The sequence below is a fragment of the Podarcis vaucheri genome (genome assembly GCF_965113315.1).
Source record: "Podarcis vaucheri genome assembly, chromosome: 10".
In the NCBI taxonomy this organism is placed as follows: Eukaryota; Metazoa; Chordata; class Lepidosauria; order Squamata; family Lacertidae; genus Podarcis; species Podarcis vaucheri.
Genome location: NC_138748.1, coordinates 15329621 through 15347197, shown reverse-complemented (window position 1 = coordinate 15347197; position 17577 = coordinate 15329621). Strand labels below are relative to the sequence as shown.

The following is a 17577-nucleotide window of genomic DNA, read 5'->3' as shown; positions in this document are numbered from 1 at the left end:
ATTAATATATAGTAAGTAGCAGCCCCCTCAACTTGATACCCTCCAGGTGTTTGGGACTCCCATCATGCCTTACCTTTGGCCATGCTTGAAAGGGATGATAGTTATAGTCCAAGGCACTGGGGAGGGCACCATGTTGGGGAAGGCTGGTATATAAGATATGACAGAGTTTAACCAACACTTCCTGTATGGGCCCTGGATAACTTCCACTTTTCTCTCAATAAATCTCACTACAATTATTTTCAATGCTGCTTTGTTTGTCCCTTGGCTGTGCTTGGATATGGGTCAGTGGGACATGGGTCAGATTCTTATCCATTCCACAGGGCAAAAAAAGGGGGAAATATCTTAAGTTGTAAGGATATTGGGACCTAAATTTAAGGCTTTACAAACTCAGTATCTTTCCTACTGTCTCTTGGGAACTCAGCCAGCATGTAATCAGTTGTACTGAGATATCTGCAGCATTTCTTTTTGTCAATTTTAAAAGTAAATCTATAGCGTAATTAAATCAGCAGACACATCCCTAGCAAAATGTAAATATTATTAAGGACAGCCATGTTTTATTAAGGTCAGAGAAAATGATCTGCAATGAAACTCAAATCATCATTCCCTGTTGTTATTTTTTTGTCATTTTCTTGCCCTTAAATCAGCTTATTTGGGGGACACACTGACATCTTGCAAATCATATACAAATTTATAAAGTGGAGACTATAAAGTGGAAGCTGCTGGGATATATCTCTCATATTTATTGCATAATCGAATCTGTAACTTAAATGTGATGCGAGTAAAACTAGCTTTCTTTATAATAATGAAGCGGAACTGAAGAGACAAATCTGCCTTTTTCTAGGGCATATCATACATACAGACAGCAGTGACAAATCTGACTATATACATCATGGTTTTTTCAGAACATTTGACAAGAGTTAATTAATTAGTTTTATTCATAACTAATCAGTGATGTCACTGGAACTAAGTTTGTTTTATTAAGTTCTTGTATATAGGAATAGGTTATATAGTGCATTCTGATGATATACTGGCTCCATACAGATAGCTCAAAAACTATGGTTAAGGAAGCGTAAGTATAATATGGTGTGATGTCTGAGTTAATGATGTGTGAATTCCCTCCAATGGAATCTAATTTAGGCCACTAATTAAGAGCTTCCTCTGTAAATTATCAAAGTAAAGGTAGCTCTTTTTTTAGGGAGGAAAAGTTCTCAATTGGCTTACATGATTTTGGTGCCTGTTCATGTATCATATCCCAATGCCCTTACTGTTGGTTGGCTTCAAGGCAAGATGGCAATGCCAAGAGGTCCAGTGGCAATAGAGGGGGAAGCCCCACCCCAAAACTTTTGGATGACTACCATCTTAGCATAGGTGCCTGTCCCAGAGGTGGAAAGTGACAGACCCATTTTAACTTTTCCAAATGGTTAGGAAGGTTGGTTGAATAGGGCCTAATGCATATGATTTGGAACTGAGCTATAGTAAAGCAAAGGTAAAGGGACCCCTGACAATTAAGTCCGGTTGTTAATGACTCTGGGGTTGCGGCACTCAACTCGCTTTATTGGCCGAGGGAGCCAGCATTTGTCCGCTTCCGCAGACAGTTTTTCTGAGTCATGTGGCCAGCATGACTAAGCCGCTTCTGGCAAAACCAGAGCAGCACACAGAAACACTGTTTACCTTCCTGCCGGAGTGGTATCTATTTATCTACTTGAACTGGTGTGCTTTCAAACTGCTAGGTTGGCAGGAGCTGGGACCGAACAATGGAAGCTCACCCCGTCATGGGGATTCAAACCACCAACCTTTCGATTGGCAAACCCAAGTGGCACTGTGGTTTAACCAACAGCGCCACCCGCGTCCCATAGTAAAGTACCCATTGTTTATATCCCAAAACTGTGGCAAACTTGTTGCCAGGGACTGGCTGAATGAGATAGGATGGTAGATGCCTCCTGCCCAAGAACTGCCCAGGGAGGGCACAGAAGATGACGACTTAGATCCCGAATCCTGGTGCTGGGACACCGAAGAGTAGTTTGTGGAAGTGATGAGTTGGGAATCACTAGAAACAAGGCGTTTGAGTGATCAAGAGGGGTCAGGAGAAGGAGGGTCTTCCAGGACAGGGTTAGAGGCTGAGAGTCCCAGTGTGAGTGCAGACTCACAGAAAGGAGTCAGAGACTGGCCCTGCTATCCAGCAGGAATACAGTCCCAGTGCTGCTGGCTTACCACCCCACCCCCCGACACCCCACTCGAAGACAGTCCTGCACATTGCTGAGCATCAGACCAGATAGGCCCAGAGGAGGAGCTCATCCCCTGGACGCAGACTTCGTCTGCTTGGGAGGGATCCAGAATGAAGGCTAAAGGGAAAAGGACAGAGCTAGTAGTCAGTCTCAGCAATGTCTCAGACGGATTCTGAGCAGAGGACTTTGCAGTGTTGTTATTTTCCGTTAATAAAGAGCTAAATGCCTTCCATGCCTCCTGCACGTGTGCCTGCTCTGTGGTTGATCTGGCTCACTTGACAGCTCCTTGACACCTGCGCTTGAGGTGTTGTATTTTCATACTGTGCTTGACAGACTACTGTCCCCGCCTTCGCAACCACCCACAAAGACCCTAAGCATAGAAAACTTGCCAGGAAGAAGACTTGGCCCCTGATGCCTATGGCTTTTGGCCTGGAGCAGCATTCAGACATCTGAACCTGGAACAGTATGCACAGACACAGGTTTCCCACCTCAGTATAATTAGACTTTACTCACAGTGCTCCAAACAACTTCAAAAGTAAGTGTCTTTTGCTTTTGTAAGTGAGCGTATAGATCTGGGGTTGATAGGATTCAGGCTGCAGCTTCTGTCAGAGTAAGTGCATTACTGTTAAGCTGGGAAGATAAACTGCCTTCCTAGCACCCATGAACTGAGGCATGACTCATCACATGGTGGTGGGGGAAAGCTACAAATCTAAAAGGGATGGGTTTGCTGACAGAATCAGAGGCTTAGATTCCCCGTGGTGAATACAAATAGAACAAATACAACATAGTTAATTGAAATGTTTTGCTTTCTTCTCATTGCATTTTTCTTATTAGAAGAAGCAACCAAAAGAAGAAGAAGAAGATGGGCGACACGGAAGTTGTGTTTTGTCTTAGCTTGAATGTCTACTTCATAGGAACCGAGTATGCTTTCCCAAAACAGAATTGTGGGTTTTCTCACCAAAATGGGAAAACAGAGGGCCTTCTTGGTAGTGGCACCCACTCTGTGGAACGCCCTCCCATCAGATGTCAAGGAGATGAGTAACTACATAACCTTTAGACGACAACTGAAAGCAGCCCTGTATAGGGAATCTTTTTATTGCTAATGTTTTATTGTATGTTGGAAGTTACACAGGGTGACTGGGGCAACCCAGTCAGATGGACAAGGTATAAATAATAAATTAATAAATTATTATTATTATTATTATTATTATTGTTGTTGTTGTTGTTGTTGTTGTTGTTATTATTATTATTATTATTCAGAAAAGCTTTGCAAGCATCGGTGACTTGCATGTGACTTTGCCTCCAAAGTGGTAGGTAGAACAGGAAGCAGAGTGTGAACGAACAGGTGATTAGCTCTGCTAAGGCTTACAGTTTCCAACTTTATTTAAATTTATTTATTTAAATACTTTAATTTTAAAAAACCAAAGCCATCTTTAGGGGGGGATACTTATGTGGTCCTGTCACCATTGGATAAGTTGTGTGTGTTTTTTTTGGGGGGGGAGGAATGAGGGAATGAGTGGCTATTCAAAATAGGATGATCTAGTTACATACATCTAGTTACATCTAGTTATGTATCACCACCTTCTAAAAATTCAGTACCATGACTACTTCCTTTGGCACAACCCCATGACGTCCCCTCTGCATTATATTTGCAGCAGCTGTATTAATGGCTCCGTTGGCACACAAGGAGTCTCCAAGCGACTTACCAAATTTAAAAACATAAAGCATGGCATAAAATAAAAAAGAACAATGTATTATAATAAAATCCACATTATATCCTATAAAACAAGCAGCGGCAAAAGCTCCAGCAGCAAAATACACCATCAATAGACAGCAAAATCATCACAAAGGTATGGGGGATGTCTTTACTTTCTTTGTCTGCCATGTCACCATCGTTTAAGCAACTATTCCGGCGTGAAATTAAATGCAGAAGAGACTATACATCACATAAGTCATTTTGTAATGATAAGAGTGCTAGAGTTTTAACATAAGACCTGAATGGGGCTTATTACTTGTGATTTTGGTGCTTTGTTGTTGTTTAGACGTTTAGTCTTGTCTGACTCTTCATGACTCCATGGACCAGAGCATGCCAGGCACTCCTGTCTTCCACTGCCTCCCGCAGTTTGGTCAAACTCATGCTGGTAGCTTCGAGAACACTATCCAACCATCTCGTCCTCTGTCGTCCCCTTCTCCTTGTGCCCTCCATCTTTCCCAACATCAGGGTCTTTCCCAGGGAGTCTTCTCTTCTCATGAGGTGGCCAAAGTACTGGAGCCTCAGCTTCAGGATCTGTCCTTCCAGTGAGCACTCAGGGCTGATTTCCTTAAGAATGGAGAGGTTTGATCTTCTTGCAGTCCATGGGATTCTCAAGTGTCTCCTCCAGCACCATAATTCAAAAGCATAAATTCTTTGGCGATCAGCCTTCTTTATGGTCCAGGATTTGGGTTCTATGCCTCTGCTAATACAAATCTGCTGCCTGCCTTGTAACTTCTGTTGCCGATGGACACACCAGTTTCTCCCTCTAATGCCTGCCCACCACCCCCTTGGACTTAAGTGTCTACAACCTGCAAACCAGTCAAGATCTGGGTGCTTGGGGGAAAATGACGATCTAAACTATCACACAGTAAATGCATGTGGCTCTTTTTCTACTATCGCCTCCTGAGATATGATCAGTGGTCTAAAAGGCAGAGTTAAGTGTTCTAGACACCCCCCCCCCCCTATATATTACTTAAGAAAATGCTTTGATGACAGTGGGTTGATTTAATGTTACATCCAGCAGTGTGGACCTCCTTGCTTTAGCTGAGTTTATCAAACACAAGTTATAAATATTCTGAGATGATGCCAAGATAAGAATAAGGCAGGGAAGATTAATTCAATCCATTTGTTGTTTAGTCGTTTAGTCGTGTCCGACTCTTCGTGACCCCATGGACCAGAGCACGCCAGGCACTTCTGTCCTCCACTGCCTCCCGCAGTTTGATCAAACTCATGCTAGTAGCTTCAAGAACACCATCCAACCATCTCATTCTCTGTCGTCCCCTTCTCCTTGTGCCCTCCATCTTTCCCAACATCAGGGTCTTTTCCAGGGAGTCCTCTCTTCTCATGAGGTGGCCAAAGTATTGGAGCCTCAGCTTCACGATCTGTCCTTCCAGTGAGCACTCAGGGCTGATTTCCTTCAGAATGGAGAGGTTTGATCTTCTTGCAGTCCATGGGACTCTCAAGAGTCTCCTCCAGCACCATAATTCAAAAGCATCAATTCTTCGGCGATCAGCCTTCTTTATGGTCCAGCTCTCACTTCCATACATCACTACTGGGAAAACCATGGCTTTTACTATACGGACCTTTGTTGGCAAGGTGATGTCTCTGCTTTTTAAGATGTTGTCTAGGTTTGCCATCGCCTTTCTCCCAAGGAGCAGGCGTCTTTTAATTTCGTGACTGCTGTCACCATCTGCACTGATCATGGAGCCCAAGAAAGTAAAATCTCTCACTGCCTCCATTTCTTCCCCATCTATTTGCCAGGAGGTGATGGGCCCAGTGGCCATGATCTTCGTTTTTTTGATGTTGAGCTTCAGACCATATTTTGCGCTCTCCTCTTTCACCCTCATTAAAAGGTTCTTTAATTCCTCTTCACTTTCTGCCATCAAGGTTGTGTCATCTGCATATCTGAGGTTGTTGATATTTCTTCCGGCAATCTTAATTCCGGCTTGGGATTCATCCAGCCCAGCCTTTCGCATGATGAATTCTGCATATAAGTTAAATAAGCAGGGAGACAATATACAGCCTTGCCGTACTCCTTTCCCAATTTGGAACCAATCAGTTGTTCCATATCCAGTTCTAACTGTAGCTTCTTGTCCCACATAGAGATTTCGCAGGAGACAGATGAGGTGATCAGGCACTCCCATTTCTTTAAGAACTTGCCATAGTTTGCTGTGGTCAACACAGTCAAAGGCTTTTGCATAGTCAATGAAGCAGAAGTAGATGTCTTTCTGGAACTCTCTGGCTTTCTCCATAATCCAGCGCATGTTTGCAATTTGGTCTCTGGTTCCTCTGCCTCTTCTAAATCCAGCTTGCACTTCTGGGAGTTCTCGGTCCACATATTGCTTGAGCCTTCCTTGTAGAATTTTAAGCATAACCTTGCTAGCATGTGAAATGAGTGAAATTGTGCGGTAGTTGGAGCATTCTTTGGCACTGCCTTTCTTTGGGATTGGAATGTAGACTGATCTTCTCCAATCCTCTGGCCACTGCTGAGTTTTCCAAACTTGCTGGCATATTGAGTGTAGCACCTTAACAGCATCATCTTTTAAAATTTTAAACAAGTTTATGCACCAACTACTGGTGCTGAAGAAACTGAAATTGACCAGTTCTATGAAGACTTACAAAACCTTATCGAAGTGACACCAAAGAAGGATGTTCTGCTCATTATAGGGGATTGGAATGCTAAAGTAGGGAATCAAGAGATAAAAGGAACAACTGGCAAGTTTGGCCTTGGAGATCAAAACGAAGCAGGGCAAAGGCTAATAGAGTTCTGTCAAGAGAACAAGCTGGTCATCACAAACACGCTTTTCCAACAACACAAGAGACGACTCTACACATGGACATCCCCAGATGGGCAACATCGAAATCAGATTGATTATATTCTCTGCAGCCAAAGATGGAGAAGCTCTATACAGTCAGCAAAAACAAGACCTGGAGCTGACTGTGGCTCAGATCATCAGCTCCTTATAGCAAAATTCAAGCTTAAACTGAAGAAAGTAGGAAAAACCACTGGACAGGTAAGATACAATCTAAACCAAATCCCTTATGAATACACAGTGGAAGTGAGGAACAGGTTTAAGGATTTAGATTTGCTGGACAGAGTGCCTGAAGAACTATGGATGGAGGCTCGCAACATTATACAGGAGGCAGCAACTAAAACCATCCCAATGAAAAAGAAATGCAAGAAAGCAAAGTGGCTGTCCAACGAGGCCTTACAAATAGCGGAGGAGAGAAGGCAAGCAAAATGCAAGGGAGATAGTGAAAGATACAGGAAATTGAATGCAGATTTCCAAAGAACAGCAAGGAGAGACAAGAAGGCCTTCTTAAACGAGCAATGCAAAGAAATAGAGGAAAGCAACAGAATGGGAAGAACCAGAGATCTGTTCAAGAAAATCGGAAATATGAAAGGAACATTTCGTACAAAGATTACCATAATAAAGGACAAAAGTGGTAAAGATCTAACTGAAGCAGAAGACATCAAGAAGAGGTGGCAAGAATACACAGAGGAATTATACCAGAAAGATATGGATGTCTCGTACACCCCAGGTAGTGTGGTTGCTGACCTTGAGCCAGACATCCTGGAGAGTGAAGTCAAATGGGCCTTAGAAAGCACTGCAAATAACAAGGCCAGTGGAAGTGATGGTATTCCAGCTGAACTGTTTAAAATTTTAAATTCAATCCATTACTGCCCTGAAACCCTTCAGTGTCCAATATAGCAAAAGCTGAGATAGCTAAACACAGAAAACACAAAGAACATCTCCATTCAGTTACTGCTGGTAATTAGAAATCGTTTACAGCCCTCAGTCCAGTTTGCCGCTTTGCATGTAGAGAATGACGTTCGATGCAGAGCAAATTTGTACATATCTCAGAAAGTGTGGGGTTCATCCACATAATCTAGCCACACAAGATGGATCTCATAAGTGTTGTGTACAGGTATATAGGGACGCAGGTGGCGCTGTGGTCTAAGCCACTGAGCCTCTTGGGCTTGTCAATTGGAAGGTCTGCAGTTCAAATCCCCACGGCAGGGTGAGCTTCTGTTGCTCTGTCCCAGCTCCTGCTAACTTAGCAGTTCGAAAGCATACCAGTGCAAGTAGATAAATAGGTGCCGCTGTGGCAGGAAGGGAAAACAGTGTTTCTGTGCACTCTGGTTTCCATCATGTGCCAGAAGCGGTTTAGTCATGGTGGCCACATGAACCGGAAAGCTATCTGTGGACAAACGCCGGCTCCCTCAGCCTGAAAGCAAGATATCAAAGAGAACAACAACTACCAGACTTTTAGAAGACATCTGCAGGCAGCCCTGTTTAGGGAAGCTTTTAATGTTTGATGCATTACTGTATTTTAATATTTTGTTGGAGGCTTCCCAGAGTGGCTGGGGAACCCCAGTCAGATGGGCGCGGTATAAATTATTATTATTATTCTTATCACTGCAAACCCATAGTCGCCTTTGACTGGACTTAACTGTCCAGTGGTCGTTTACCTTTTTTCTTTTTTATATATAGGTACCTACCATACCTTGCACTCTATGTGCTTCATACATCCATACCATGGAGTCATGCTGAAAAATCTTCCTTACATTGCTTCTTTTAAGAAATATGCTCCTTAGAAGACTTCTCTAGTTCCCCCAGCAACAGCAAGGATATAGTCCCCCAGCATTCACTGCCACTTATCATAAGCAGCAGCAGTAGTAGCAGCAGCAGCAGCAGCAGCTAAGTGGTGCTTTCACCTATTCCTACATGCACTGCTATGTGGTGTGGTATCAGGAGCACTAGTTTTCCTTACATGGAAAATTCTGACTCTTAGAACACTGCATGAACTTCTTCAGGGACAAGAGGGATACAAAGGTTAAAGTCTCAAAACAGCCTGTAGACTAAGGTTCATAATGTTGTATCCACAGCAAAGGACCAAGAGGGTGAGGTTTTCAATTTGGGTGACTTTTCCATAGTTTTCCTGAGGATTCAAGCTGCCTGAGGGAATTTTATCTGAGTGCCACTGAAGACGGCTTATGCAATGTGGACAGAGAGAGGAAGGAGACATCTCTGGAATACAGGGCCATTTCTACATGCCTATCAATATTCAGAGGAGAAACTGAATACCAACCAGAAAGCTTTTAGCTATAATCTAAAGTGGCTGAAACCACACAATCAAATTTGACCGGAACGATGGTTTACCAACTTAGACCAAGATTCGAAATAAATGATATATCCAATTGGTGCCCTTGCATGAGCTCAAGGGCTTTTGATCCAGGGGAAATCCTTTATTCATTTCTATCAGATTTATGACCCTGCTATAAAGGTTCAGAAGTGTGGGTATATGTTTATATGTTAATAAGATTGGATTCAAAGTACGAAAACCATGTTTTAAAGCCATGTTTTATGATATAAACTCTCATTGAAGCTTATTCGAATGTTAGGAACCATTTGCAGGTGACTGATCAGTGCATAGATAGTTCGTTCTAATTCTTTAACCTCAAAAAAAAAATCCCTAAGAGGGGAACCCAAAACAGAAAACTGAATTAAGCAGTTCTTATCCATCAAATATAGATTTTATATCTATTATAAAGCACCATAAATGTCTCTCAATGAAACAAATATTATGGCTTGTTCAAGACCTGCACAAATGAGGCAAATCTGAACTTGCTGTAGATGGCTCATGGAATCTCGTCTCCATCTCTATTTTTAACGCTGCAGTTAGTCATTATAGGCATTTAAAGGCTGATTAGGTTTGCAGAATAGTTAAAACAAAATGCTAACCATACAGAAAGATAAAGCTGCTTCCCTCTCAGTAAAAGGATATGCATGAAGGAGTAATTTTAATTAACATTTTAGGTGATGTTTCAATGAGAGCATTTCTGTGCTCAAAAATTTAAACCAAAGCGTAAAGTAAGTCATTTGGGTCAGCGTTAGGTGAGTAACTCAGACTTGATCTTAATGGAGTTGAACCTTCTGTACCACCTACACAATCTGGTTCAATTTTTTCACAAAAGGAAATCATATATTATGCTTGAGACAATGAAGTGTGACTGATATGCATACAACTGATTAGCTAGAAGTAAACCAATATTTAGCTTAGTCCTCAAATGTACATAATTCTAAATGAAAACATGCATTCTAGTTAGCTCTTCTGCTAGTCTCTCACTTTACATCTTCCGCTGAAAATATGTGTAGTTCTCCAGTATTTTATCTACTGAAAATGTACTCCAACACATTACAGTTTACTAAGACTGGCAAGTGATTAAGTTTTTATTGATTAGCCACATACTTCTTAAGCTATTAATCAATAAATTGACAATATAAATATGCATATTACCATTTAGCACTTAGTTCTAGAAGGTCAAAGCATCTTCAATATTTTCTATTTCACTCCATATCACAGCAACAAAACAAAATAACTTCAACACTATCAATAATTAAACTTGGAAACCCATTAATCATCAAAGAAAAACTTGATTGATTAAACTTCCAGTTAAAGCAATTCAATCTCACATATGAATCCTGCATATCAGTACATTCCTTATATATATATTAAATCCTAGATGCTAAATTTTATTTGTATTGACAGATATTTCACTGCAGAATTTCCCAAAAGGAAATGCCCAAAAAGAAAAGTGGCAATATACCTTTGGCCATAGGTTGTACTTAATCATCACAGGAAAAAGATTTGACTGAAATGTTAGTAAAATATTTCACTCACATATTTTGGTTGACCACAATCACATCCAATCCATCTACCCTATATAACTAATTAGGAAGAATATATAACCAACTACAGGCAACAGTTTGAGATTGAGCTATACTGGAAATGAACTCCAAGATAGTCCTACATGATGAAATCAGTCACAAATTGCTTCTATAAATCTAATTAGCAGTCAATGGATCTTTAAAAAAAATCTTACCAATATATGAGTGAGACTGCATGATTCAGATGAAGAATAGTTGTGTTCTGACCTGGGGAATTATTCAACTGCTCAAAAAATTTCAATTTCTTAACAAAGTCCTCTCAAGAGAGGCAGCAAAGACTATTCATAAAGTTACCTGTGCATTTCTTTATATTGCTGTTCCTCTTTCCATGAGAACCCAACTTGCATCCAAAGTTTTCTTCCCAGAATTCTGCAAACCACACATTCCTTCTGTTATTTGCTAGAGTTCGGCTTCTAAAATATCTATCGAAACCTATGATGAAAACAGACACACACAGACAAAAAAACAAGCATTAAAATTACATCTTACTATGTAAAGTGAAATGCTTGCTTTGAATTGTATAGAAACACACATACGTATATCACGTAAAATATTTTAATAAATACCTAAAACTATTGTATGTCAGGCAAAGAAAATCCTACACAGTGGTACCTTGGTTCTCAAATGCCTTGGTACTCAAACGCTTTAGTTCTCAAACACTGAAAACCCAGAAGTGTTCTGGTTTTGGAACGTTTTTCAGAAAGCCGAATTTCCGATGCGGTTGTCAGCTATTTATTTATTTTATAGTACCGTACATTGATTCTTGCTTTCCTTTTATGGATCAATGGTCTTGTTAGATAGTAAAATTGATGTTAAATTGTTGTTTTAGGGGTTGTTTTTAAAAGTCTGGAATGGATTAACCCGTTTTGCATTACTTTCTACGGGAAAGCGAGCCTTGGTTTTGGAACACTTTGGTTTTGGAATGGACTTCCGGAACGGATTAAGTTTGAGAACCAAGGTACCACTGTACATGTTTTTTTTCAGAAGTAATTCCCACTGAGTAAAATGAGTCTTACTCCTTAAGTAAGTATGCTCAGGATTCTAGCCTAAAGTCAGCACTGGTGAAGATCAGAAAAACCTAAGTTGCATTTAGCTTCCGTGGTGCATATTCATGTAGCACATGAACATAAGTATTATAAATAATAACTTTTTAATATTTACTGTTATCATCATTGTTATTATGATTAAGAATAAGAATGATTTCTTTAAAAAACCAGCACCCCTGATCTGGGGAACATTCATAAGTTGTTACGCCTTAATGCCTTTCCGGAAGGGTTACCAACCAAAGTAATAAATGCCACCTTTTTGGACAAGGCCCTTAAGAGGGTGGTGGCTGTTGATTTCCATGCATTCTTGGAGAATACACGTTACCTAGATCTATTTAAGGGACGCGGGTGGTGCTGTGGGTTAAACTACAGAGCCTAGGACTTGCTGATCAGAAGGTCGGTGGTTCAAATCCCCGTGACGGGATGAGCTCCCGTTGCTCGGTCCCTGCCCCTGCCAACCTAGCAGTTCGAAAGCACATCAAAGTGCAAGTAGATAAATAGGTACCACTCCAGCGGGAAGGTAAACGGCATTTCCGTGCACTGCTCTGGTTTTCCAGAAGCAGCTTTGTCATGCTGGCCACATGACCTGGAAGCTGTACACCAGCTCCCTTGGCCAATAAAGCGAGATGAGCACCACAACCCCAGAGTCGGTCACAACTGGACCTAATGGTCAGGGGTCCCTTTACCTTTACCTAGATCTATTTAAATCTAGCTTCAGGCTTGGTTTTTGCATTGAGGCAATCTTAGTCAACCTGATGGATGATCTCTATTGGAAGAAGAACTGGGAGAGTGTAACCTTGATTCCGCTTGATCTCTCATTGGCTTTTCATACCCTCCACCATGTTGTCCTGCTGGACTGAATTTGGGAGTTGCGGACAAGGGAGTATGATAGCTTCATACCTACCTCCAAGGCCAGTTCTATAAAAAGCATTAGGGGACTTTTGCTCAGCCTATGGCAGGTCAATGGGGGTTTGGAGCACGGTGTTATTGATTTGCTGATGACACCAAAGCTCTATTTCTCCCCATCATTGTAATCAGGTGAGGGGATACAGATGCTGGAAGCAGTAATAGACTGGAGGCAATAAACTGGCTGGAGTGATGGGAACTGTAGTTCACCAACATCTAGAGAGCCACATATTAGCCACTCCTGATGTAAATTGACTAACAGGGCCACTGCAAGGTCTCACCAGAGACACTTTCCATCACATGCAACACAATCCCTTTTCTTAACTAGACGTGCCCAAGATTAAACATGGGATCTTTTACAACTAAAGCATTTATTCTGTGACAGAACTTTGATCTGCCCCCATATGAAATCCATTTGAAGAGCTTCAGTCCATGTGGCTCCCCTACAGAAAATATCCTTGTCTACTCCAAAGGTATTAAAAGATATGTTCTTTGCAACTCTTGCTTTTAGATCGTTTACAGGACTTCTGCCCATTATAGCACCATTTTAGAATCTGCAAATAAATAGTCTGCTTCCTGGCCATAAGCAACAGGCTCATCAGATAACACAAGGAAATTGGCCTGGAGGGTGGTGAAAGAGCACAAAAAGAGTTACGGCTGACATTGCAAGAAGGCGATGTGAATGGTGGGGGGAAACTGGGCATATATCACATACAGCCTGTGGGAAACAAAATTTACAAATCCAGCTAGTTGTAGAATGAAATTTCTTTGTATTTTGCAGAGGTTGCATTGGAAGTGCAATGAAATCTACATTGACTGATTCACACTACTGGTCTGAAAAACTATTTGGCTCAGTAATTATACATAAGGGAACCAAGGGATAATGCCGCTGAAGGAAAAACAGTACACAAGTAAGTAAAAGTCTCTCTCAGTCTTACCATCAGTATACCATAAAGGAGTTTTAACTCCCTGCTGCACTGAGCTCAAGGAGATCTCTAAATTGTCTTTTAGGGACTCCATAGACCAGAGTTGATGGGATTGCCTTACCATCGATGGAAGCTCTTTTGGGCAAAATGGTGACTGCGCCTTCTGCAATCTCCTCTTGCTGGTAGACAGGTGCAATCTTAGACCCCCAGCTGTCTGAGCCTATCCAAAGAAAATGTCCAGTTTGATTGGTTTTCTTTGCTGCTTCTAATATTCTCCTGCAAGTAAGTAAACAGAAGAAGTCATTCTTTTAAAATTGACACTGAAAATGGTTATGCATAAGGCAATTGCAAAAGTGGTTGTTTTTATCCTGTTCATCAAGCATTCTTTCTGATAGAACCAAGTATTCCCCCTGAAAATTCAATCCTGTACATGGTAAAATTTGCCTTTAACCTTGCTTTCATGCTTCTTCAATATTCTTTTCTTTTTCACAACCCCAGGTTACTTGGGGTGCCAAGTTCAGATCAGAGACAAAACTCTTAAGGCTCATATAAGTCCACTTTAAATGAGAGTTGAGTTTTCAAAATCTCCATATGCTTCTCTGGCTTGGATAAAAATCTGAGCCGCAGTAGAATTCCTGGCTTCCACCCTGTTTACTCCTGCTAACACTTGCTGTCACCCCAAAGCAATCCCTGCAATCCTTATGCCCAAAACATGTTCATCCCTTTGCTTTACTCACTTGTCAAGCAATGTGCTAGGAGCAACAGTGCTAGGAGCAGAAGTAGAAGCAGTGGGTAGGGGAGACAATGTTGCTCCTGCAATTTGGTGGGGATGTGTTTTCTTCCACCCCTTCTGAGAGAAAGAGCCATGAGATCACTGCTGCTCCAATAAGGAAGTGGGGAGGGAGTTGGTCACATGCCCACAACTGGCCAATAGAATGATTTTTGGGAATGAGTAGTTAAGGCGGTGCCTCCCACAAACCTTACTCCAGGCATAGGCAAATGCGGTCCTCCAGATGTTTTGGGACTACAATTCCCATTATCAATGACCACTGGTTCTGTTAGCTAGGGATGATGGGAGTTGTAGTCCCAAAACATCTGGAGGGCCGAGTTTGCCTAGGCCTGCCTTACTCTCTCCAGATTTGAAATGCCCTCCCTTTATGCAGGTTAAGATATAGGCTAGCTGCTAGTTTCACAGGGTTGAGTGAGAAATTTTGGGTGGCCACTCATCTTTAAAATCTCTCCTTTTTTAACTTACTCCACCCTGTTGGGAATATTTAATTGGCATTTAGAGAGAGGCGTGACTTTGTTTGCCAATTTGGCATTGAGTTTGGGCAGGTGAGGAAGCAGGAGGAGAAAAAACTCTAGGTTGTCTGAGGCAATATTGGGTTGGGGTGGCGCTGTGGTCTAAACCACTGAGCGTCTTGGGCTTGCCAATCAGAAGGTTAGCAGTTTGAATCCCCACAACAAAGTGAGCTCCCGTTGCTCTATCCCAGCTCCTGCCAACCTAGCAGTTCGGAAGCCCGCCAGTGCGAGTAGATAAATAGGTACTGCTGTGGCTGGAAAGTAAACAGCATTTTCATGTGCCCTGGTTTCTGTCACGGTGTTCCACTGTGCAAGAAGCTGTTTAGTCATGCTGGCCACATGACCCGGAACGCTGTCTGTGGATAAACGCCGGCTCCCTCGGTCTGAAAGTGAAATGAGTGGTGCAACCCCATAGTCGCCTTTAATTGGACTTAACTGTCCAGGGGTCCTTTATTTTATTGGGTTGGGGCACCCTTCAATCATCTGTGGGTGCATTATGTCTGAAGAGCTTGGGGCAACCTGTGAAACATGGCATGCACATTTGGGTGTACACTGAAGAACTAGGCCTGGGTGGAGACCAAATGAAGGTTTATCTGACAATGAAGGGGTTTTTCTTTCTGGATCCTTAGCTGAGGAGCCACATCTTAAGGCTGTAGCACATGCCATGGATCTGGTATGTGTGGAAGAGAGTGATTTCTCTATAAGAGTCTGACAAAGTTTTTGCCTGCCTGCCCATTGAAATGCAGTTTGTTGGATTAGATCAATTTGGTCCATTTGACCAGCAGGTCCCCTATTTCATGATATTTAAATCAATAAAACCCATGCCATCTCTTGAATTTTCTTTCAGCCTGGGGTGGAGAGAATGAAGGTTTTCCCCTTCCATCCATCTTTCTGTGTCACACTGATGTGATAGCTGGTCTCCACAAGAGCTCTTCCATGCTCCCATGGGCTTTTTGACCATTATCCAGCATGTCACTGAGACAAAGAGAAAGGGAGGAAAGAGGCACACATGTCTTTCTCCTCCTCAAGCTCTGCTGCTGCTGTTCACATCGTTTTCACCCCTGCTTGAATGCAAGCCAAATGAATGCACAGTATTTGGATGGCTGGAGATTGGTGGGGGTGATTTTAGGAAATAGCAACATCATGGATCCATTTTTTCCAAGTTATTAAACTGGCTCAGAAAACTGGTCCATGTTTTTTTCTGATTTTGCTACCCTCCAAAACACACACACACACACACAAACACACACACATACACACTTGACTAATGTCCAAGTTACCATATTTTTTGCTCTATAAGACTCACTTTTTCCCTCCTAAAAAGTAAGGGGAAATGTGTGTGCATCTTATGAAGTGAATGCAGGCTGCGCAGCTATCCCAGAAGCCAGAACAGCAAGAGGGATTGCTGCTTTCACTGCACAGCGATCCCTCTTGCTATTCTGGCTTCTGAGATTCAGAATATTTTTTTTCTTGTTTTCCTCCTCCAAAAACTAGGTGCGCCTTGTGGTCTGGTGTGCCTTATAGAGCAAAAAATACGGTAATCAAAGGAAAGCTCATCTATATCTGAAGTGTGCATGCACACAAAAGCTTATACCCAGAACAAACTTAGTTGGTCTCTAAGGTGCTACTGGACAATTTCAGTTATATATTTTGACTAATTCTATATGTTAGGAACTACCAATTTGTCATTCTTGTCAACCTGAAGTTGTTAGTAACGCAGGGGTCCACAATGCACTATAAAATTGCAACATCCCTCTCCCCACAGATCTGAAGGTTGCAAGCATATCTGTCTTGATGTCAAGCCTCAAGCCATTTAAGGCAAGCAGCATGTGTGACTAAAAATATGACTTTCAGCAGCAAGTTGCCCATCCTGTGCAAGACAGAAATAGAGAAAGAAGTAAGCACCTGATATCATCCTCATTTGCAAACATGATCACCGCACGAGCATTTGGAGTCTCCATCAAGCGTTTGATGATCTTGTCAAATTCTCCTGGTCTTGGCTCACGGGGGATTTTTAGAGACTGAGCAATGCAGACACCACCTAGGCAGGGAGGGGGGGAAATAAAAAAAAGCAAGCTGATTGGTGACAAGCTCAAAAATATTGTTAGCATAAGATCACCATATTCAGTGCACAACAGAAACAGCATAGTGGTTTCATAGGAAACTGCCAAGCCAAACTCACTTTGGAAGCGCAGTCTTGCAGTTCCAGTACGCCCACTGCCGTCCAACAAAACTGTAGAGGTAAAGGGACCCCTGACCATTAGGTCTAGTCATGGCCGACTCTGGGGTTGCAGCGCTCATCTTGCTTTACTGGCCGAAGGAGCCAGCATGACTAAGCCGCTTCTGGCGAACCAGAGCAGCGCACGGAAACGCCGTTTACCTTCCTGCCGAAGCGGTACCTATTTATCTACTTGAACTCTGATGTGCTTTCGAACTGCTAGGTGGGCAGGAGCTGGGACCGAGCAACGGGAGCTCACCCCGTTGCGGGGATTCAAACCGCCGACCTTCTGATAAGCAAGTTCTAGGCTCTGTGGTTTAACCCACAGCGCCACCTGCATCCCATAACAAAACTGTAGATGGTGGCAAATGCTCCAAATCCATTCTCCCTCCCTCTGCCCTTTTGTCAAAGACTCCCATCAATGATAGAAAAATGTCATTTGTTTAGCAGGTTCAGCATCTCCTTTG

General features: G+C 42.2%; 1 protein-coding gene across 3 annotated transcripts in view; it reads right to left on the bottom strand.

The window, feature by feature from the left end:
* GRM8 (glutamate metabotropic receptor 8) overlaps nucleotides 1-17577 on the bottom strand; it is a 585307-nt gene that overhangs the window by 270599 nt on the left and 297131 nt on the right. For all 3 annotated transcript variants that reach the window (XM_082239575.1, XM_082239577.1, XM_082239576.1), the window contains exons 4-6: nucleotides 16798-16933; nucleotides 13712-13866; nucleotides 11007-11144 (exon numbers count right to left, since the gene is read on the bottom strand). In XM_082239575.1, coding sequence (XP_082095701.1) covers nucleotides 11007-11144; nucleotides 13712-13866; nucleotides 16798-16933 — 429 coding nt within the window. The remainder of the gene's footprint in view (nucleotides 1-11006; nucleotides 11145-13711; nucleotides 13867-16797; nucleotides 16934-17577) is intronic.